Below are 24,050 nucleotides of genomic sequence, written 5' to 3'. Positions count from 1 at the left end.
TTTTTTTTTTTTTTAAAGGCAAGGAAAAATGAAAATTCTGAAAGGTGGAGAGAAGGCAGGCAAGCTAGGGAACCAGGACCCAAAAATGACACAGTGGTACACTCCTTGAGTTATCTCATTTGCCTTCGTATATCCTAGACTTGGAGAAGAAGCCAGCAACCAAGAAATGCCAACAGGCACAGACCAAAAAGAAGTACCAAAAAAAGTCTGTCCTTTCTTATCCAAATCGGAAAGGGGCAATTCATGAGACAGAAAACCTTTAGACAATAACCACTCTACCAGAGCTAAACACAGTGGAAAAACTGTGGCCCCAACCCTATCTACAGCAAAGGCCGAGCAGGGAGATGGGACTTTCATCCCTGTGGGTGTAATGACACCTATGTGCAGTGTCCAGAGGAGACCAAATGGGAAGCCAAGTGGGAAGTCACTACCATACCATGGTGAAGAAGCCTCCCCCACTTTAGCGACAGTGAGGCCACATAGCAAGCAGTAACAAGGCAAACCCAGCCAGGGTGGTATCAGCAGATACTCTTTTAGGGGCCAGAACTCCCATCCCTGCCTAGCATAACAAGGAAACCCTCCCACCTTAGGTATCAATGGAGGGACAGTGAGGAACCTGAATTTCTACTCCCACCTGCAGTAATGAGGTAGCATCCCTGATATACCCTGCCAGAGCAGTGCCCATATAAACCAGCTTAACAACAAGTTTTATTATACAGAGTCCAGACACTTATATAAAACCCCAAATGTCCAGGTTTCAATCTGTAATCATTTGTCATATTAAAAATGATGAAAATCTCAACTTGACTGAAAACACTAATCAAAAATAAAAAAGCAAGACTGACTATATTACTATGAGATAAAGTAAATTTCAAAACAAAGAAAATTACTAAAAAGGGACATTATGTAATGATAAAAAGATCAATCCACCAAGAAGAAATGGCAACAAATGTTTATAACTCCAAACAACAGACCTGCAAAATATGTAAAGGAAAGCTGATAAAACTGATAAAGCTGATAAAATCCTTGGGGCACCTGGATGGCTCAGTCAGTTAAGATCTGACTCTTGATTTTGGCTCAGGTCATGATCTCACAGCTGTGAGATGGAGCCCCATGTCAGTCTCTGCACTGAGCTTCGAATTTCCTCTCTCTCTCTCTGTCCCTCCCCAGCTTGTGTATATGTGCACGCTCTCTCTCTCTCTTTCTCTCAAAATAAATAAACATTTTTAAAATTTTTTTTAAAAGTAGACAAATCCATAACTGCCCTTATTTGCATATGGCGTGATTATCTGTGTAGAAAATGCCAAGGAACTCATAAAAAAACCTTCTAAAGCTGGTGGGTAAGATCAGCAAGGTCAAAGGATACAAGAAAAAGAAAGAAAATAATCAACTGTGTTTCTACATATTAACAATGATCAAAGAAATCCTATTATTTGTAATCACTCAAAAGACTATGAAATGCTTGGCTGTAAATCTGACAAAACATGTACAGGATTTGTATGCTGAAAACTACAAAATGCTGATGAAATGAATTAGAGAAGATCAAAGTTAATAGAGAGACATACCATGTTCATAAACTGGAAGACTCATCATAGAAAAGATGCCAATTCTCCCCAAATGGATATAAATGTTTGACACAATTCCTAACCAAATCCCAGCAAGAATTTTTATAGATATGAACAAGATTATACTAAAATTTATATGAGAAGACAGAAGAACTATAAAAGCTGAAACAATTTTGAAGAAAAAGAATAAAGTTGTAGGTGTCAGTTTATCTGATTTTGAGACTTATAATATAGCTAGAGTAATCAACACTGTGTAGTACAGGGGCATGCAGGTGGCTCAGTCAGTTAAGCATCCAACTCTTAATTCTGGCTCAGGTCATGATCTCACAGTTCGTGGGATCAAGCCCCATGTTGGGCTCTGTGCTGTCAGACAGGCTCTGCACAGAGCCTGCCTGGATTCTCTCTCTACCCCCCCACTCTGCCCCTCCCCCACTCATGCTTGCACTCCCTCCGCCTCTCTCAAAATAAACATTCAAAAAAATTAAAAATAAAGGTGAAAAAAGACTGTGTAGTACTGGCAAAGAGCAGACAAATAGGTCAACAGAACAGAGTAGTGAACCCAGAAATACCCAACACAAATATACTCAAACTGGTTTTTTACAATTCTACCCAAATTTCTACAGGAAGGACACCCTTTTCAACAAATGGTGCTAGAGCAACTGGACATGCATAGGCAACAAAATGAACTTAGACTTACTTTACAACATATACAAAAATTAACTCAAAGTAGATCACAGGCTTAAATGTAAACTGTTAAAATATAAACTTTTTAGAAAAAAAGACCAAGAGAAAATCTTTAGGATCTATGGCTAGACAAAGAATTCTTAGACTTGACAACAAAAATACAATTCATAGTAGAAAAGATTCATAAATTCGACTTCACTGAGATTAAGAGCTTTTGCTCTGTGACAGACTGTGTGGGAGAATTAGGGGACAGGTTACATACTAGGAGAGAATATTTGCAGGCAATGTGTCTGATGAAGGACTAGTACTATCCAGAGTATGTAAAGAACCTCAAGGCTCAACAGTCAAAAAAAAAAACAAAAAAACACACACACACACACAATCCAATTACAAAATAGGCAAAAGTCATGGAAAGATTTTCAACATCATTAGTCACTAGAGAAATGCAGATCAAAGCCACAATGAGACATCACTATCCACCTACTAGAATGGCTAAAATAAAAAGTTTTGACAAAACCAAATGCTAGTAAGGATGCGGAGAAACTGGATCACTCATACATTGCTGGTGGGAATGTAAAATGGTACGGCCACTCTGGGAAAGAGCTTGGCAGTTTCTTAAAAAACTAAACATGCGGGGCGCCTGGGTGGCTCGGTCGGTTGGGCGTCCGACTTCGGCTCAGGTCACGATCTCGCGGTCCGTGAGTTCGAGCCCCGCGTCGGGCTCTGTGCTGACGGCTCGGAGCCTGGAGCCTGTTTCGGATTCTGTGTCTCCCTCTCTCTGACCCTCCCCCGTTCATGCTCTGTCTCTCTGTCTCAAAAATAAATAAACGTTAAAAAAAAAAAAAAAAATTAAACATGCATTTACAACTCAGCAATGGCACTCTTGGGCATTTATCCCACAGAAATGAACTTCTGTTCACACAAAAATCTGTACAAAGGTTTACTGCAGCTTTATTCATAATAGCCAAAAACTGAAAGCAATCCACATGTCCTTCAATGGGTAACTGGACAAAAAAAAAAAAAAAAAAAAGGTATATCCATACCATAGCTATTACCCATCAAGAGAAAAGACTGAACTACTTTTAACAACCTGGATAAATCTCCAGAAAATTGTGCTGAGTGAAAGAAGCCAGTCCAAAAAGTTTATATATCGTATGATTCCAATTATACAACATTCTTTAACGGACAAAAAATTATAAAACTAGGGATTAAGGAGGCAGGAGGAGTGGCAGCAGAGGGAAGCATCGGTGGCTCTAAAAGAGGAAATCCTTGTGGTAATTAAATCATTCTATACCTCGACTATATCAATGTCAATATTCTGGCTGTTGACACTGGACTAGTTTTGCCAGATGTTACCACTGCGGATCAAGGGTGCATGGGATCTCTCTGTATTATAGTTATAACTGAATATGAATATATAATTATCTCAAAATAAAAGTTTTAATTTAATAAAAAAAATAGATGCCTAAAAACAAAACTATACAAAACTATACAAAATATCTAAACGGAGATCTGCATGTCTAACTTTTATAAAGATGACATATTACTATGTAGAATTTAGAGATTTCTTCTTGAACACATTAATCCAATCCAAAGTAGATGTTCAACAAGCATTGCTAAAATAATAATAAAAGTTGAAAAAATAAGTTTAAATTCCAGAATACTATGCTAGTAAGATTAACTGAGCATTTACTTTTGTATCCTTTTTTCTATGACTGGCCTCACTGCGCTGATCCAGTCATCTTGATTGCATGCACCTAGAAAGAAATTTGAAAGCAATTAAATCAAATAAAATCAATATTAAAATTATTTCAAAAGTTAGTCTAAAAGATCTTTTTATAAAAATGTTGGCAAATTCAGGATGGTAAAAATCCTTTTAGGATTAACTATCCTTATAAGCTTAACTATGTTAAGCTTCAATTCTTATTTTCTTAGTAATGGTAAGGGTAAAAAGCATTAATATAATTTGCATTACCACATTATTGTGTCACTTAGTAAGTGCTGAACAACTGTTCAAAAAGGTCACGAATCAGGAAGTTATCCTATTAAAATTCACAACTTCGTGAAATAAGAATAACTACCTCCATTTTAGTGATAAAACTGACAGCAAAGAAAAATCATCATCGTACTAGTAGCAAAATAATCCTGACTCCCAACCATAATAACTATAAATTAAAAACTGAAATTCACACATAATGCAAAACCAATTTTATCTAGTTGTTTTAATCCTCTTTTTCATCTTAAGTTTTAGCATAGCTACCAGTTTTATAGCAAAACTGACTGTTCTGTTTGATCTTTTACTTCCTTTATATTTGATAGGCCCTAAGGAACACAGAATGAGTGACCAGATAGAAGCCAACAGAGAAAATGTAGAGATGAGCAACATGTCCTCCTGTGTTATTTAACTTCATAAAGTAATGAAAAACTTAAGACTGATGACATTATACTACCTCACAGTTACCTTCCCCTTCAAAATCTAAGCAGTACTGTGGCTAAAATGAAGGAGAATACCCAATCTTTTTTCCTTGTCAAAAGTGAAATACCAGGAACAGGAACCAGAGTACCTAAATCAATCGGTCCTTCTCTTAATCCATCTAATTCATACAATCTTCCGTTTACAGGAACATAACTGACAAAATGAAAAGCATCTTCTTCTTTTGCGGACGTCTTTGCATCAAATTCAAACATTTGCTGTCTACAGTGAAGAAAAAAATAGTGAGACACAGACAAGCATGAAAGAAAGTGTTTATTTAACAAAAAGTCTCTTTACCTGGCAAAACTGTTGTGTACTTGTCGAATCACATCTGAATTGCTCAGTGCCAAACCTTTCATCTAAAATAATTTTTAAAGTAGCCTATTAAAAAAAGAATTATCACAAACTATCAAAAATGGAGCATTTTAGGAATAATATGATTATACTCACAGCTGCATCAAAACTTTGTGAAAATTCTTTAAACTCTGACAATGTCTCTCCTAAATGGACATCTTGATGGGTACAGTTCAGTAACACACTGACTATAGCTTGGGTAGCACAAGCATTGTTAATAACCTATAAAATATAAAAGCAAAATATTATAAATTTATGGTTTAAAAAGCAGCTTTTAAATGATGACAATGCCCTCCAAAATATGAATAAAGCTAATAGTTTTCAAAATTTATTTCATATAGTCTTAACATAAGCATAATAAATATGTCTAATTCGGGCACCTGGGTGGCTCAGTCAGTTGAGCATCCAACTTTGGCTCAGATCGTGATCTCACAGTTTTTGAGTTAGAGCCCCACGTCAGGCTCTGTGCTGACAGCTCAAGAGCCTGGAGCCTGCTTCGGATTCTGTGTCTCCCTCTCTCTCTGCCCCTCCCCTGCCTGTGCTTGCTCTCTCTCTCTCTTTCTCTCTTTCAAAAATAAATAAACATTTTTTTAAAAAAATTTTAAATAAACATGTTTAATCCCATTCTAATATATTTTTTAGGAATTTACTGCAATTCTGCAGTTGAGAATTCTAGGAAACCAAATAAACTCAGAACATCAAGAAACCAATCCAGTTAGGGTAGCAAGGCCAATCTTTCCTGATCTAAACTCAGCTGATGAAACCAACAGAACTTGTCTTCTCTCCTATTTATGTCTTCCTACATTCATTTCTACCTATCCAAATTTAACCCATATTTCAGTACCCAGCACAAGCTCCAACTTACCTATGTGGCTTTTAGAGAAATTATCCAACAACTGCTATTTCTACCCTTCTTTGATTTCCTAAAAAGGATATACATTGTCCACGCATTTTTTCATCTCAGTCATATATAGTCTTTACAGTGCTGTCATTTAGCTGTTAACTATTTAAAAAAACGAGTGGACCTTACATTCTAATCAGAGTGAAAAAACATTCAGATAGCTCCTTACTATGTGCCAGGTACTTTTTAGGCACTTCATATGTATTAATTCTTTTAATTCTCTCAACAACCTATGAAGAACGAGTAACATTCTCATTTTACATTTGTGGAAGCTAAGGTACAAAGAAATTAAGTAACTTGCCCAAAGGGTACAGAGCTAAGCAAGAGGCAGAGTCTGGTTCTAGAATTTGTACACTTAGCCACCATGTTAGGCTGGCTCTGTACATATATGTGGTCTCTCTAACCAGATTATAACCCACTATGGACAAGGGCTTCTTCCATATTCCCTATAGCTCCTACAGTGTTGAGATTATAGAGCTGGAAAGAACCTTAGACGATTACTGTGAATACCACAGCAACATTAACTGTAAAGTTGAACTAAATTTGGTAAATTATTTTTAAAAATACAACTTAGTCCTATTTCTATACCTTATTACTATGTTATCATTAAATACTATTTCTTTTTTTTAATGTTTATTTTGAGACAGAGTGTATGCATGCTCAAGCAAGCACAAACGGGATGGGGAGGCAGAGAGGGAGAGAGAGAATCCAAGTAAGCCCCACACTCTTTGCGGAGCCTGATTTGGGGCTCAGTCTCATGACAGTGAGATCATGACCTAAGCCAAAATCAATAGTTGGACGCTTAACTGACTGAGCCACCCAGGTGCCCCTATGATTAAATGCTATTTTGGAATTAGTGTCTTTCCAAAAGGCTAATTCACTTATGATTTTACAATTTAGTAAACTATTTACATCCTGCTTGATTTCAGAAGAAAAACTTTCAATTATCTTCTCTTTTAAATTCTTATACTCTTCTACTTTTCATGTTGCCAGAGGCTTTTGAGGTCTTGCGAAATCCACCAATTCTTCAATTTTTTCCTCCTGTATGTTTGAAAAACTCCTTAGTAAGACTGCTTTCTCCACTAGGGAACATTCTCTTACACCCAATTCTCAAACAAATATAATGATACAACCATGCTTCTGTTATTCCTCTCTAATAATATCTTGTACTCAAAACTATCCCATAATTGACAAATAAGAAAAAAAGTAACAGGAAATCTAAAATCCAATTAATATTGCTGATTTATTTCAATATGTATTTTGTTCTGAATCACAGTTCTTTCATAAATTTGGATAAAAAATTTTAATGATTAAAAGAAATTTCATAAAGGTGGTTAACTAAAAACTTTGTTAAGACTCAGTGCCCCCTTATCTTGGACCAAAATTATGTGGGGTGAAATTATCTGGGAGTGGGTTGGTAGAAGTGAAGTCAGAAGAAGTTAAAATTTACACTCATTCACACATTCTTTCAAATTCACACATTAAAGATATACTATGTACCCAGTGCTAGATGCTGAGGCTCTAACAGACAGGCTCAACTACTACTATGACCTAAGGACTTGAAATCTGTAATCCATCACTTTAGAAACATTTTCTAAAGAATCAGAAACAAAACTCCTTCCAAACTCACCAAATTATATACACTAAATGTGTGGTTTTTTGTATAATCAATCAAATCTCAAGGTTTTTTTTTAAAAGGTAAAAAAACCCGGCGGTTAATGATATTTCTCCTTCGATGTTAAAATGATTCACACTGTCCACGATTTATTACAACTCATTCCGTGCGTATATGAAGAATAGTAATCGTGGTGTGCAGAAGTATAAAAATGCCTTTCAGGGTTTAAAAATGAGGTTAGCGCCACCAAGTGGTTATATTACATATAGTACAGAATTGCCAAAATTTTGGAAAGAAAAAAAAAAAAAAAACTTAAAAAAGATGCCAGTCACTCAAATATTTACTAAATATCTATAGTATCCCAGACATTGTGGTAAGTGTGGCATGCACAGTGAACAAGACAGTTTAGAGAGGTTTTTTGCCTCATGAAACTCCCATAAAAATTACCTTATATACATCTATTTGGGAGAACTTTAACTTTAGTTCATGTCACAAAAAATTCATTGCAGCATAAATTATTTAGTCCCCAACTTCTTAAATCTTTAATTTTTAAATCTTTATCCTGGGTATTCTAACATATGCTCTGGCTTGTAACACGTTTTCAAACAGAGTAGTAGAGTTTGACAGTAAAAGGAGGCTAGAGTAAGAGGTCACAAGCAGGGCTCCCCTGGAACCTGAAGAATTTGGTTTGAATTCCTTTGAGAGAACATATATTCTTTAGTTTGTCCAGGCTCTTCCACGCCCTTTTCTTACACATGACCCGAGTCACACATGCACGCTGCCACCCTGACATTGCAGCCATGTGACCTGCAGCCCCTGGACCAGAGAATAACTTCTTTTCAGAGTTGCTACAAAAGCATATAGTGGATGCTCAGAGAAATGCTCTTGAAATAGCGCATTATAAATTACCATCAAGCTTCACTGACGTATAGCTATAAAATAAATTAATACATTTTCAATATTTATTTATAGTCAAGGAAAAATAAGATTGAGAATAAAACCGTGACTTCCTAAAGAGAAGACGACTCTAGAAAAAAGACAAAACAAAGAAAGGATACAATAAATGTCCTGCCTGTGGAGAATTTAGGGAAAAACAAAACAAAACCCATACATGAAAAAGAGATGAGTAGAAAACCAAAATGATGAAGGAAGAAATAATTTTTAACTGAAGTATCAGAGGTTTCTCTATGAATGTAAAATTTTAATAGAGCTTTGAAAGCTTGACAGGACCTAGGGAACAGAGAAGGAAATTCATTCAGGGAAGCAAGAAGGGTGTGAGAAAAGAAACAAAGTGACATGGTGCCTTCAAGAGAGGAGCACGCTGGTTCGTATTAGTATGGCTGTAGTCGCCACAGGAGGATATTTGCTACCTAGAAAATCACTGACCTTGTGCAATTAGTAGTTTGCCCTAGGAATAAGAGATTTTTCATGCTGAAATAACATAATCAAAATAGATTTTTTATTATGGAAGATTCAGCTTGACGATTTACAGCAAGGACTCAAGATGGCTGAAAACAGAAACAAGATCAGCTGGACTTCCACCCTACTACAGATAGGAAATAAAAGATGATAGATTAATAGAGTACATAAAACCTCTATTACACAAATATGCTAGTCAGAATTCTGGGAGTCAGGAAAATAACTAAAAATAAGATTAAAAAGAACAGGGGAATACTAAGAACAACCATATGAAACACTTTCATAAAATTAAGTTAAAATGGAGAAATTTCAAAAGAAAAAAAAAATCTTACCAGAACTAAATCAAGAAGAAATAAGTAGCCTGAATAGCCTTTTAACTATTAAATTGAACCAGTAGTTAAAACATATACTCACAAAGAAAATATCAGGCCCAGATGGCTGTACAGGCCAATTCTATCAAAATATAAAGAAACAGCCCATCTAAATTTTATACAAATTCTTTGAAAAATAAAAAAAAGAGGTAATTCCAACTCGTGCCATGAAGCCAGCAAATCCCTAATACTAAAATTAATCAAAGCCTTTATGAAAAAAGAAAATAACAAATGCAAAAATGCTAAACAAATACTACTGAATTAAATCTGACAGTGCATAACAAGAGAATACATCATGACCAACTGGGTTTACCCCAGATATGGAAGGATGATTTAATATTTTAAAAAGTCATTAACATAACTGACTGCATTTAACCTACAGAAAGAAAATAAACATGATTATTTCAATAAGTACAGAAAAAGCATTTGAAAAAATTTAATAAAGACAACTTACTAAATTAATAACAGAACATCCTTACCTGAAAAAGAACATTTAAAAAATAAAAATAAAAATAAAAACTAGAGTAAACATCATCCAGCACAAGAAAATGGTGAATGTATTCCCTTTAAAATCATAATGATTTTACTGAAGGTCTTAGCCATGCAATAAGAAAAGAAAAATAAATTAGAGGCATAAGGATTTGAAAGGGAAAAACAAAACTGTTATTATTTGATATAATAATTTAAGATAGAACCCACTCAAAAAAAAAAAACCAACAAATTATTAGAGATAATAGGAGAGTTTAGCAAGATAGCTAAATATAGTATTAAAACATAAAAGTGAATTGCCTTTTCATTTCACCAACACTGAACACCTAGAAAATGTAACTGAAGAGAAGACAATTTATAATTGTAACAGAAATATCAATGAATTAGGATAAATCTAACAAATGAATTAGATGTAAAAGGCCTCTACAGAGAAAACAATGTAACATGTTAAAGATAATAAAGATCTAAATAGATAACATACTATGTTCATGACTTAATATGAAGATATACATTCTCCCCAAATTGTTATATTCAATGCTATTCCAGTCAAAATTTCAACAGAATGTTTCATACAACTTGATAAGATGCCTCTGAAATTTATATGAAGAGCACAGAGCCAAAAATAGAAGGATATTTCTGAAAAAGAGCAAGGAGAGGAGACATGACCTATTAGATACCAGACCTTATGAAGAAGCGAAAAAAATTTAGACCGTGATATTGGCAGAGACAGACAAAGTGATCAATGGAACAGAGTACAGTCCAGAAAACACACACATACGTATGGAACTGATACACAACAGATGTGGCATGTCAGACAAATAGGGGAGACAACAGATGTTTCATAAACTGAGGATAGAAAAAAAATGATGATCCATATGGAAAAATATAAAATTGAATTCCTACTTCACATGATACACCAAAACCCAACTCCTGATGAATTATGGACATAGATGTCAAAAATTAAAATTTAAATACACAGATCAATATCTTCTACAACCTCAGATAGATAACAATTTCTTAAACAAGGTACAAAAAGCACTGGCTCTAAAATATAAAATTCTATTCACCAAAAGACGCCCAGAAAAAATAAAACAATAAGACGCTAACTTAAAGAAGTAATATCAAGAATACATAAACAACTCACACAAATCAAAAAGAAAAGCACAACTAACCCCATAAAAAATAAAAACAACTTCAACATAAATTTCACAAAAGAAACAGTTAAGGCCACTAAGGATATGAAAACGCTTTCAACATGATTAAGTGACCAGGGAGATGTAAACCAAGACCACAATGAAGTACCATTTTAGAACAACATGGCTGGCAAAAATTAAAAAGGCCTGACAACACCACACATTGGAGTATGTGGCTACATAGTAATTCAGAGATTGCTAGTGGAAGTATAATTGCAGCTTTGATGTATTTATGTAGTCAACTCTACTTCTATATACAAGAGAAATTTGCACATTTACAACAGGAGACATGTACAAAAATGTTTATAGCCACGCAATTGACAATAACTCAAATGTAAAACTCAAATGCCCATCTAGGAAGAGAAAGCAAATAAACCCAGCATTTTCATGTAATTGATATCAAACAGTATGCAAAATTAAGGAACTACTACTATGATTAAAAACTTAAAGGAGAAACTTAATGATAGAATATTAAGTCAAAAGAGTTAAGTCCTCCAAAATTACACAGAAGATGTGAGAAATGAAATGAAATCAATCACTTATGTCAAAGGGTTATAAAATGGAGCCAGGAGGCCATTAAGGAAATGGGCCTTAGGTATCCTCACGGGATAAAACCAGGAATTTTGAACTGGGCCAAAAGGCATAAATTCCAAGGACTCTGCCCAAACACCTGCAACTTGCTACAGTTAAAATTTGCTTAGTGATAGTCTTAGCAACCAATTATATTCAGCCAAGATTAGTTTTCTGTGAGCCAACACCAACCAAAATTCTTTGCAAACAACACAACAAGCATTAGTTTTGTTTTTTAAAACCCTTGGCTTTCATTCCTTAGGGGAACACGATTTGGGTTTTACCCAAATCTACGCTCCCTGAATTGCAATTGAGACCCCAAATAAATGTTTTTATTTCAGCACTGCTTTTCTCAGTTGAGAAGTATGATACTTTTTATCTATTAAAAATTTTATATACACAGACCCTTTTTAGTGTTACAATACATAAAAGGGAAAGCAAAGAAATAATATACCAAATTCAACATGAGGATTACGATGGATGAAGGGAGGGAGGATGAGAGTTTTGCTGAACAATCAGTGAGAGAGAAGGAAATAACTAGATGAAGTTTGTTTGGGTAGTGAGTTCTTCAGTGCTTACTATATTACTTACAATAACCAAACAAAAGACAGGAGTCATGAGTGTGTGTCATCAACCAAGGAATGTCATAATCCCCTTCCACGTACCTACTATGTCTGCTGCCTTCATCTCCACATCCAACCCATTACCTATTAAGGGTGCTACTTTATCCACTAAGTATTATTCAGATCTGTTCACATCCATCTCTACCACCAGTCTTTTATCTACTCTTGCATATACTTCTGCAAAAGCCTCCTGATTACTAGTCTTATATTCTATACTACCACCTTCTCCTCAAATGCATTCTCCACACTATGGCTACAGGGATCTCTTCTAAATAATAATCTGACTGTGTCACCCTTCTTTAAACACTTTAATAACCTTCTTTTACTCTTAGGATACAGACAGAAGTCTCAATCATGGCTTAAAATACCCTACATGATCTGAATTTTGTCAACATATGTGGCAGAAGGCTGATAGTTATTCTCTAATAACCACCTTCTCCTTCTTCCATATTCACAAAGTAACCCAATTTTTATCGGGGTTCATGGCCACCTAGAATGAAGACAACTTTCCCACTCTCTTTTGCTGCTAAGAACAGCAATGTGGCTAAGTTCTGGCCAGAGAAGTAAGCATGTGACATAGACAAATTCTAGAAAATGTTCATTAAAGGAGAAATGTGCTGTCCCCTTCTTGCTGTCTGGAATGTAGAATTGAGGTAGAATGGCGAAGGCTCCAATAATCATCTTGAGCCACAAAGTAATCTTTGGAATAGAATCCACACACAAAGGAACAACAACAACAAAAGAGCCTGTAATCTTGACAGTTCTTGGAAGTGAAAAACGTCTATTTCTTATAAGTCATTGTATCTCTACACCTAACTATACCCAATTCTGATTAACATATGCCCTGCTCAGCTCCATATCATATGCCATCCCCCTTCTTGCTATCTATACTCCAGTTATACTGACCTTCTTCTAGTACATTTTACTAGTATTACTTCCTTTTGCTATAAAGCTGTTATTAATCTGGGATGATCCTCAACCTCTTTCCCCCAGTTAATACCTACTTGAACTTTAGACTTCAGCTGAATTGTCACTTACACAGAGCTTTCTCAGATCTCCTTGAAAAGGTCAAGTCCCATTGTTATATATAATAAAAAATTTAATCTTGCCCAAAGAGAGGCCTTGCCTTTGCCCGTGGCTCCTGGGAGGTATACTTAGGTCTTGAGAAGCCAGGCCCCATAAGAACATCTTTGTTTACCTGAGGGATTTGGTCCACAAAGGCAGTCTAACACTGTGACTTAGGGTGGAATCTGGGGTCAACAATATCAGCTCAGCCTCCAGGGTGCCGGGAGACTGAGGTCAGCCACGTGGGTGGTCAACCGGGTCTGCGTGACTAAGGCCAAATAAAAACTCTGGATACCAAGAATTGGTTGAGATTCCCTGGATGACAATACTCTGCACATATTGTCACATATCGTTGCCAGGAAAGTTAGTGCCATCTGTAACTACTGGGAGAAGACAACTGGAAGCTCTTAGCAAGGGACTTTCCCAGACTCTGCGCCATGTATCTCTTCCCGTGGCTAAATTTAATCTGTATTTTTCACTGTCATAAACCATAACAGTTTTCAATAAGGTCTATGAGTTTTTCTAGCAAATTACAGAAACTGAGGGTGGTCTTGGGGACCCCCTAACTAAACATGCAATTGCCAGAAGTGAGGATGGTTTGGGGACCCTGAACTCCACAGCCAGTGTTGGGAGTGAGCATAGTCTCACAGATTGTTCTCAAATTTTGCAATATAATATGGCCCTCATTTCACTCCAGGAAGCACTTATCACCACCATAATTGTGCATTTCATTGATTAAGACCGATCTCTTCCACAAAACTCTAAGCACGTTGCAGGCAGGGATTATGACTGCATATCATTCTCCAAGCACCTAGCACAGTAAGCAATCATCCTTTCCTGAAAGACTGAACAGACTGGAGTCAGACAAACCCAGTACCACTACGGCACAATCTTAGCAAGTAAATCAGTGAATTGGTAACAAGACAATGATGCTTTGCAGAGAAGTATTACCAAAATGTCATTCCTGGCATTCCTTAAACACAATTATAATTACTAGTAATTACAATTACTACTTTATTTCTTCAGTGAACCACGTACGTGCACACCTGTAATTACAGCATATGAATGATCAGTTTAAGACGGCCAGGATTAGTATTACCTTTCTAAATTGATGCAATTCCATCCATAAACACCAAAAATATGTATTTAGTTAATATGTATGACCGTATCATAAATAAATATAATTTTAATTATACTTTTAAAATTTCTGAAAATAGGAGACTCCTGGATAAAATCATTATTAGCTCTTGAAGCCTAGAATTAAGGATTATATTATTTATGTGATATAAAGTTTCTGGCATAGACTCATAGGAGGCATACACTAAAAAGACCAGAAGATATTATTGGGGAATTACAATTAAAAGATATTACTGGGGAATTACTGATAGGTCAGTTCAATAAGAACCGTTGACATAATATAGAACAAAAACCACCCAGGATTATTAGAAAATCACTAATCCTACATATTAATAAACATGGCAAGTATAATACAAATAAACCATTAATTTATAGTTAAAACAGAAATACAGAACTAGAAAAATATCAAGGAACTCCAGAAATTATAAATTGAAACTTTAGTAACATTTATTTTCTTTATAGAGCACTTTCTTTCACCTTAAAAATACCTAGACCTCTATAAATCAGACATCATTAATGTCTTACTGTTAGTGAATACCACTGTTAATTGTAATATTCTTAGAGATGAAGAACTCAGTCTACATTTATTGGATATCTACTATGTACCAGGAACGGTACATAAAAATAAAATCCCAGACTCTTAGGTTCACAATTTAGTGTGGAAGAAATATAGCATGGAAGAAATTAAACACACACACACACACACACACACACACACACAAATTTGGAAGAATATAAATGATTTTAAGTGGCTATCTCTGAAGCAGGGATTATAAAAGGGACTTTATTTTCTACATTATATATTTATAATGCTTCAATTTTATAAAATGAGTGCATATTTTTATATACCTTAAAAAATAAAAACTGTCTTTAAAAGGAGAAAAAAACACCTGAAGGACTTTTAAAATTGTCTGTCCCCTACTTTTTCTCTACTATCTAGATCTTGAAAATCAAACTGTGGTTTTAAAATTATAATAATTGCCACACACAAATATTAGTACATTAGTAGTACAGAAGTACACAAATATTACGATATACAAATTATTTGTGTTAGGGGAAGAGTTAGAAACTCAAAATATTGATCACTAAGAGATTAAATAAATTATAGGACATTTATACCAAGAATACTTTTAAAGAGTCAGTGTTGTGATGTGGTTGAGAGCTGACACTTCAGATATATAGTGCCCAGGTTTGCACATCAGCTCTGCCAATGACTAGCTGCTTAACTTGGGCAAGTTTCATAATCTCTCTGGGACTCGGTTTCCACATTTGTGAAATAATAAGGAATCTGTAAAAACCACAGTGTTATTGAGGATCAACTACTACAAACAAATTAATAATAAAAAAAAAATAATACATATTGGGGCACCTGGATGGCTCAGTTGGTTAAAGCATCAACCCTTGATTTCAGCTCAGATCATGATCCCATGATTCCTGGGCTCAAGCCCATGTCAGCGCAGAGCCCTTTTGAGATTCTCTTATTCCTCTCTCTGCCCCTCCCTCAGCTTGCACACATGCTCTTTCTCTCTCTTTCTCTCTCTCTTTCTCTCTACCTCTGTGTCAAAACAAACAAATAAACACTTAAGGGAAAAAAAAAAAACAAAACCTCATGTGACCTCAGGAAAATAAGTTAATTTCTCCAGGCTTCAATTTCTTCATCTGAATTTCTTCATCTGTGACATGAGGATAACAACCTCACAGAGTTGTTGCAAGGATTAAATAAACAATATATCTAAAGCACAATATCTGCTACCCAGTAAGAATGATAAATGTTGGCTACTGTTGGCATAGTTATCATTATAGTTCTTATTAAGAAGAGACACGCCTTGTCTTTTTGACCATTATATATACCTAGTACCTAATACCTAGCACAAAGTGCTCAATAACGACTTGTTGATTAAATGAATGAGTCAAACCATTAAAAGTAGTTGGTAGAAATGGGTGTAGGATTACAAAGATATTCACTTTTATCACTATGTATTTCTGTAGTTTAAGTTCTATCATTAAAAAAAACAACACAATAATGTTTTCTTAACCTGTAAAGTAAAAGCATGACAGTGTTAATTTCTCTAAAAACACTCAATTTTAAAAAGTTGGGGGGAAATGGAAAGAAGTAGTAAAAGAAAAAGGGAAAACAAGTTACTAAGTGGAATAGCAAAGCCTTGAGCTAAAGTGCAGTAATGAGAATTAGCACTTTTATTTTTCGACCTTTCTAAAGGTTAAACAGATTATCCTAAGCAATTTTTTGAGTCTCAGAAATAAGTGCAATTTTCAAACAAGTGCAATTATATTTAGCTTAGTTTTAAATATCAAACCTCTCTTACTTACTCTCTCAGTTTTCCAAACAATGGACCAGATAGATATACGGCGGCACCTAATACTAAACACTTCACTGTATGTCCTGGAACAGCCCTTGTCAAGTGTGGTCCATGGAACCCTGGGAATTCCTAAGACCCTTCTCAAGATGTTCATGAGCTCAAAATCATTTCTATAATAATTCAAAGACAGTCCTTGCCTACTTCCCTGCCTACTTCCTTGCCTACTTCCCTTTCATATTTGCACTGATAGTCAAATAGCAACCAATGGTAGATAACACTGCTGGTATTTTAGCACCAATCTAGGCAGTGGCATTAAACTGTTTCACTGACACAGATACACAGTTAAAAAAAAAAAAAAAAAAAAGCCAATTTTACTGAAGACTGTCTTTAATGAAGCAGTAAAAGTTATTTTTATTAAATTCTGACCTTGGAGTACAAGTCTTTAATAGTCTATCAAATGAAATACGTAGCACAAATTAAAGCACCTTCTGCTGCAAACCAAAACATGCTAATCATTTCAAGGAAGGGCAGTGGTATGATTGTTTTGAGTTGTGAGTTAAGTTGGCTGCTTTTTTCTTGGAACATCATTTTCACTTGAGAGCACAAATGGCAGACAAATACGGTTTTTCAGACAGGGCATGTGGCAGATATTTTTCTCAGAATTGTGTAAAATGAGTCTGTTACTTCAAGAAAAAAACCTGACAGTATTTATTGTCTTGATAAAATTTAAACTTTCAAGTGAAAACTAGAATTTGGTATGACTTAGATCCTCCATTGTGAGTTTAAAAGTTTCCTGATACTTAACAACTTTTCTAATTCTACAGATGGTAATATTAATACATGTGACTTGTTGATAAGGTATGTAAACAAATGTGGCAACATTCAGAAGATCTGTAGAAGTTGGTGAATATTTGAAATGACCAATGCACAACGTTGCTGAATGCTGAATGAGTATAAGATCCATTTGCAGAGAAAGATAAACCAAAAAAAATTTAATATAACAAAGAACAAAGTTCACTGATACTGTTTCAGATTTCACATTTAAAAAAGAAACATTTTTAGAGTTTTGATATAATATCAAAGAATAGAATTCTCTGAAAAAGATTATTAAAATACTCTTCCCTTTCCAACTACATATGTGTGAGACTGAATTTTCTTCATATACTTCAACCAAAAACAGAACAAAACAAAAACACTGCAAGTAGGAGTATAAAGAAGTAGATAGGAGAATCTAGCTCTGTACTATTAAGACAGACATTAGATTTGCAAAAACAATATTTACAATTTGCAAAATAGTTACAATTTACAAAAACAACATAAAATGCAAATGTAAAACTTCTTGCTAATTTTGTTTTGGTAAATGTGATTATATTTCATTAAAAAATGTGTTATTTATGTTATCATGTAATGCATTTGTCATTTTTAAATCAATTAATAAGTAACTCTCAAATGCCTTAGTCTTAATGTCTAATATAATAAATATTGATAAATATAATCCATATAAACAGAGAAGCTCTTGGAGACCTCAATAATTTTTAAGAATGTAAAGGGATCCTAAGGCAAAAAAGTTTGAGGACTACTATACCAAAGACACAAAAGTGAAATACAGTTCTTTTTATCAAAAGGATTGCTCTCAAGACTTCAGAGTATCCGAAGACCATACCTGCTTGGCAAAAAATATTGTGTCAAGTCTGGAGTCCTGAACTACAGAGCCTGCTGGTTCTTCTCCTGGCTGCCACTTGAAAAGAAAAATTAACCCATGAACTGGCCTACAAAAGAAAGTACAAATTAGTGACACCAAACCTTTCTTGTTTTTTAACACACAGTCAATACATCACATTTCAGTCACTTACCAAATATATTGCGAATGAAGTAAGTTTGAGAAATTTTTTAAAGGTTTCCATTGTTATTCATTGTCATTAAAATGTTGCCTAAGACAAGGCTAATAAACCTTAAAATTACATCAGGTAAAACAGAATTATAATGAAAGGTTTATTCTCAAATCTGGATTTTCACTTCTACCTTGTATCACCTCTCTTAAAAACTGAAAATAAGAACATAGCAAAACTAAAAGAAGCAGTTAACCCTATACTGAATTCCAATATAGATGAATAAAGCCTACTCCTCGTCATATTCCAAGAATCCAACAACTCTCCCTCCAAAGAAAATTTCCCTAGTCCTCCATTTGCAATACAGGGTCCATTCTTACGGGCACAAGGTTGGGGATAAGAAGAGACTCACAAGTCAGAAGCATGGGAGAAAGGAAGAAACTTCCTAGCATCTACATTTGGAATCTGAACTTTAACCTCACCAAGAAGCAAGGCGATAACACACAGACAAATTCTGAATTACTATTAATATATGTTATGTACTAAATATGCTTTGTAGACTAATCTAATATTCAGGTATTCACATTTTTAATGTGAAAATGTGTTCTGTCTTCTAGTCCTATTGATCTATAAGTGAATATTATAATAAATTAATCAACCATCTTGATATGGAATTACAGAGACTTAGTTTTTAATCCCTTGCAAGTTACTTATATGAGTCTCAGGTCTTGACTATGATATGAGAGTAATAATACCTCTCTCACAAGATGGAAAAAAGACTTAAGGAGATGACATATTCAGCCTACTGTAATCCAAGTAAAATAGACAACAATCTGCTTAAAGTACAGACATTATTTTTAACACAACTAAGATAATACTTACTTTAATTTTTCAAAATTCTCAGGCTCTAAACTCCATATTTCTTCTACTTGGGCTCCTCGGCAACCTGAAATAAGAAATTATTTCTTCAGAAAACAAAATAACTCATTTTTTCCTTCACCATTAAATAAAATATTAACTGAAAGGAACGTACATTTAGGGGCCATGAGACATGACAAATTAAAATGGTAAAACTGATAAAGCTCACAGACAAATCCTTTTAATTCCTTTACTATTTCCTAATTATTTATAATGGGAGTATATTACTTTTACAATTGAAAGAGGTTTCAAGTTTATTTTCACTGAAACACCACCCCGACTTCTCAGTCCCTCTCAATCTGTCTCTTTTACAATCCACTCTTTCTACTCAATTGCTGTTTCCCTTTTACTTACACTTTTTTTTTTAAGTGGTAATAAATAACTACCACTTACCAGTGACTTTCATATCACATATTTAGCTCTGACCCTTTCCCTAAATTCCAATTCTATACTTTTTAATTTATTTATTTAATTTTATTTTATTTTCAACTACCTCAGAGTCCGCCAAACATACCCTTCCTTAGGACAGTGGTTCCCAATCAGGGAAACTTTTCTTGTACCTTGCCTCCCTAAGAAAGGTTTTACAATGTCTGGAGACATTCGTCACAACTGTCACCAGTGGGAAGGCCTTGCATCAGTGGACAGAGGCCAGAGATGCTAAACATCCTACACTGCACAAGACAGCCAAACAGCAAAGAATTATCTGGCCCAAAATGTCAACACTGCCAAGACTAAGACACCCTGCTCTAGTAGTACATATCAGAGGAACTGTGTACTGGTTAAGAGGTTGGCCTCAAAAATGCCAGGGTTTGCATCCCAGCTCCTCCATTTGCTAGCTATATAACCAACCTCTCTGTTCCCATATTCATGGAGTTGTTGTGAGGAATAAATGAGATAATTTTGTATGCATGAGATACATTTAATACAGTGCCTGGCACACTCTAAGGGTTTACTAAATGTTAGCTAGTATCATCAAAATACAAAAAAACAGCCATATTTACCAGTGCCTTCTATATGTAAAGTGCTTTAAATGCATTTTCTCTAATCACTGCAAGGCAAGTATTATACAGAAGAGGGTTAGGGATGTTAAGTGGCTTGCCTAAATTCACTACAGCTAGTATACACACACACAAAAAAAAAACCAAAACAAAAACTAATTAAAATACACATCTGGTTCCAAAGTCTGGACAGTTTTTAATATTCCAGATTATTGTCAAGTAAAAGCTAGAGAAGCCTTTGGCCTATCTGGAAAAAAAAAAAAAAAGAAGTTACCAAAAAAATTCAGTCAACCAACTACATGACTTTGGGCATTCATACCATTCCAGGACTCAATTTGTTATATTCAGCAACTATCTATTAAGAATTCACTCTTGTATTAAAGATATATATACAAGGAGAGTTACTAGGCTGTTTGTAGTAGAAAACATGTTGATAGACATTTACATATAGGAAGCTGGGGGGAAAGAACTTACAAATGTAAACCTGTATTTATGAGCATTGAAAAGGGCACAAAAGGACACTAATGTAATTGTTAATACTGGTTACTGCTATTGGAAATCAATTGTAAAAAGGCCAAACATTAAAACACAGTATACTAAAAGAACAAAAGTCCACTGCATAAAAGTGTCCCCAAATCTTTTGCACGGGTAGAATTTCAAGTGATGACGCCTGTTTAAACAACTTTAAGCTAAACAAACACACAACTTTTGGGGTACAAAAAACATACTACTCAACTCTTAATATCTATCTCCTTATATACATTCAGTATCTAATAATTCCCTTATGTACATTCAATTTCAAATAATGCATGGTATAGGAAAGAGAAGCAATGATTCAAGAGGCATGGTTCCAATCCGAGCACTGCCCTTAAAGTTCTTAAACTTGAGCAAGAACATAATGTCCTGGAGCCTCACTTTCCTCATGTATAAAACAAGAATACTTCCTGCTTCATCCAATCCACACAATTCTTGTGAGGTATACATTATCAAACACTAAATACAAAGAATCACTTAATGCAGACTCCCTAACATATATAAGTAAAAAGGTGGGTGTGGGGAGAAGGCTTTAAAAAGTTAACAAAATGCTGGTATTTTACAAATACCTTTTATGTGCCAAGCATGGTACTAGGTCCTGGCATGGACAGAAAATAATAAACAATAGTCGCAATACTTAAGAACTTCACAACTAAGGGGAGCCTGGCTGGCTCGGTCAGTAGAGAATGTGACTCTTGATCTCAGGGTCCTGAATTCTAGCCCCTCGTAGTGGGTAGACTTTATTTAAAAATAAAACATTGGGGTGCCTGGGTGGCTCAGTCGATTGAGCATCCGACTTCGGCTCAGGGCATGATCTCGCGGTCCGTGAGTTCGAGCCCTGCGTCGGGCCCTGTGCTGACAGCTCAGAGCCTGGAGCCTGTTTCAGATTCTGTGTCTCCCTCTCTCTCTGACCCTCCCCCGTTCATGCTCTGTCTCTCTCTGTCTCAAAAATAAATAAATGTTAAAAAAAATTTTTTTTTTTAAATAAAGAATAAACAAAACAAAACTTCACAACCAGTAGGAAACAGGTATATACAACTCAAAGTGCAGCATGCATAACATGCCTATGAGAGGTACACCAGAGAGCTTTCTGGAAGTTAAGAAGCAGGAGAGATGATTACTACCCTTGCTGATCAGAGCAACTTTCATGGATAGTTGAACTAGGTCTTAAACAGGATTAACATAGGATTTGTCATCCAAACCAGGACTCTGCTCCAAAATGAAAGGAAGTACTGAAATGAAAACATTTGAGATATTTGTGTATTGACTAACACATTTGTATTATGATACTGGTGGCTCTGTAAAATAGTTCTATTCAAAAACTAAGTTCAAAAATAATTTTCTTTAAAATATACCTGGAGCTTTTCTCCTGAAGAAAGATAACTCTGGGAGGGCCCTCTGTTGCCAATGCTTTAAATTTAAATGTAATGCTATCTTCCAAAAGTTTTGACAATTTGTTATTCCCCTAACCTCACCAAATCTACTAGAAGTAAAGACATGGCCCTGGCTTCTACACCTCCTACAAAAAATAGTCCCAGATATCATCCCTAACCATGTCATTCAATGGTACGGACAAATGTCATTTAGTTAGCGATGTCACCAAGTAGGAAAATCTGCATTGTGGACAATCACCCCAAAAACAAGGACTAGACTCAAATATTTGTGAACCCCAAACTGGAGAGCTGTTAATTTGTATCCCTAATGAGAAGGCTCCATTTTGGGGTCCTCAACAATTATAAGCAATACTTGCTTCTAAGCATACTAGATGCACTCATAAGTATACTTTGACTTTCTGTATGAAAGCCAAGCATTAGGGGCGCCTGGGTGGCGCAGTCGGTTAAGCGTCCGACTTCGGCCAGGTCACAATCTCATGGTCCGTGAGTTCGAGCCCCGCGTCAGGCTCTGGGCTGATGGCTCAGAGCCTGGAGCCTGTTTCGGATTCTGTGTCTCCCTCTCTCTCTGCCCCTCCCCCGTTCATGCTCTGTCTCTCTCTGTCCCAAAAATAAAAATAAAAAACATTGAAAAAAAAATTAAAAAAAAAAAAAGAAAGCCAAGCATTAACTTGCCTCTCCTCCAAACAAGGGAACATGTACCTCAGGAGAACTCCTAACAGAGCTTCATGTCAAGGAAACACTATATTGGCACCAAAAGTCATTCAGATTTGTCTCAACTCCTGGGCCAGAGTTGCTGTGAATGATGGAATTCTGCAAGACTCCCTCCTGGCAAGCCCAGGAGGAGTCTGTGCAATTACTACCTATACCTGAGTTATGGCCTTCAGCCAAGATGAAAGGTCAAAACAAAAACTTAAGGAGAAAGCCACTGCTTTCTAATGTAAACACAATAAGAGATAAACAGATTCAGTACCAGCTCTGTGGGTCAGGTCAGATTAATCAGAGAAGCTGAAGGGATGGCATGTTTGGGGTAGAAAGGAAAAATGGATTTTATTGGGAGACAACTCTCAATGAGTTTCTCCTGTTTCTGCTTATCTTCTGGGAGGAGTTCTGGACTATCTTTTCAAGGATGTTATTTCAATAAACAGACTTGAAAGATAGATAATGTCTCCCCCTGGTGCAAAGACAAGACTTACTTGCTGTCCATAGTATCTTCCTAAAGCCAAAGGCCGAGCAGGTTTGCTAGTAGCCTCTTTAATAAAATTGGAAGTTCCCTAAACTCAGGGTTCCTTAGCTATGACACAGACCCATGTGTGCAACATCCACCTCTATCTACTGCCACTCCCATGGATTTATAGGACAAGGGATCCAATGCAAATGTGAATCTCCTGTTGCCTACTGTGCCAAGGCTAATACATAATACAGTCTTTTATCCCTTTATCAATATATCAATAATACAATCCTTTATAATATAAACAGGCTAACTTGTTAGCTGGCAAACAGGTTAAAATATAATAGTACATATTTCTTAACAGATGTTGGATTTTATCAAATGCTTTTTGTGTCTATTAAGATAATCATATAGGGGCGCCTGGGTGGCTCA

The 24,050-nt window shown here is 35.5% G+C and overlaps 1 protein-coding gene across 2 annotated transcripts in view; it reads right to left on the bottom strand.

Annotated features, from left to right (window-relative positions):
* Positions 1-24,050, bottom strand: part of UCHL5 (ubiquitin C-terminal hydrolase L5) — a 39,075-nt gene that overhangs the window by 10,167 nt on the left and 4,858 nt on the right. The window contains exons 2-8 of one of the 2 annotated variants that reach the window (XM_049634544.1): positions 19,489-19,552; positions 18,441-18,546; positions 5,173-5,298; positions 5,020-5,081; positions 4,814-4,944; positions 3,943-4,006; position 3,131 (exon numbers count right to left, since the gene is read on the bottom strand). In XM_049634544.1, coding sequence (XP_049490501.1) covers position 3,131; positions 3,943-4,006; positions 4,814-4,944; positions 5,020-5,081; positions 5,173-5,298; positions 18,441-18,546; positions 19,489-19,552 — 554 coding nt within the window. Of the gene's footprint in view, positions 1-3,130; positions 3,132-3,879; positions 4,007-4,813; positions 4,945-5,019; positions 5,082-5,172; positions 5,299-18,440; positions 18,547-19,488; positions 19,553-24,050 lie in introns of those variants that run through there. The other variant, XM_049634543.1, reaches the window with a different exon arrangement.

Source organism: Panthera uncia, chromosome F1 (assembly GCF_023721935.1).
Source record: "Panthera uncia isolate 11264 chromosome F1, Puncia_PCG_1.0, whole genome shotgun sequence".
NCBI classification, from domain to species: domain Eukaryota; kingdom Metazoa; phylum Chordata; class Mammalia; order Carnivora; family Felidae; genus Panthera; species Panthera uncia.
This window is presented reverse-complemented; position numbering and strand designations above follow the sequence as displayed.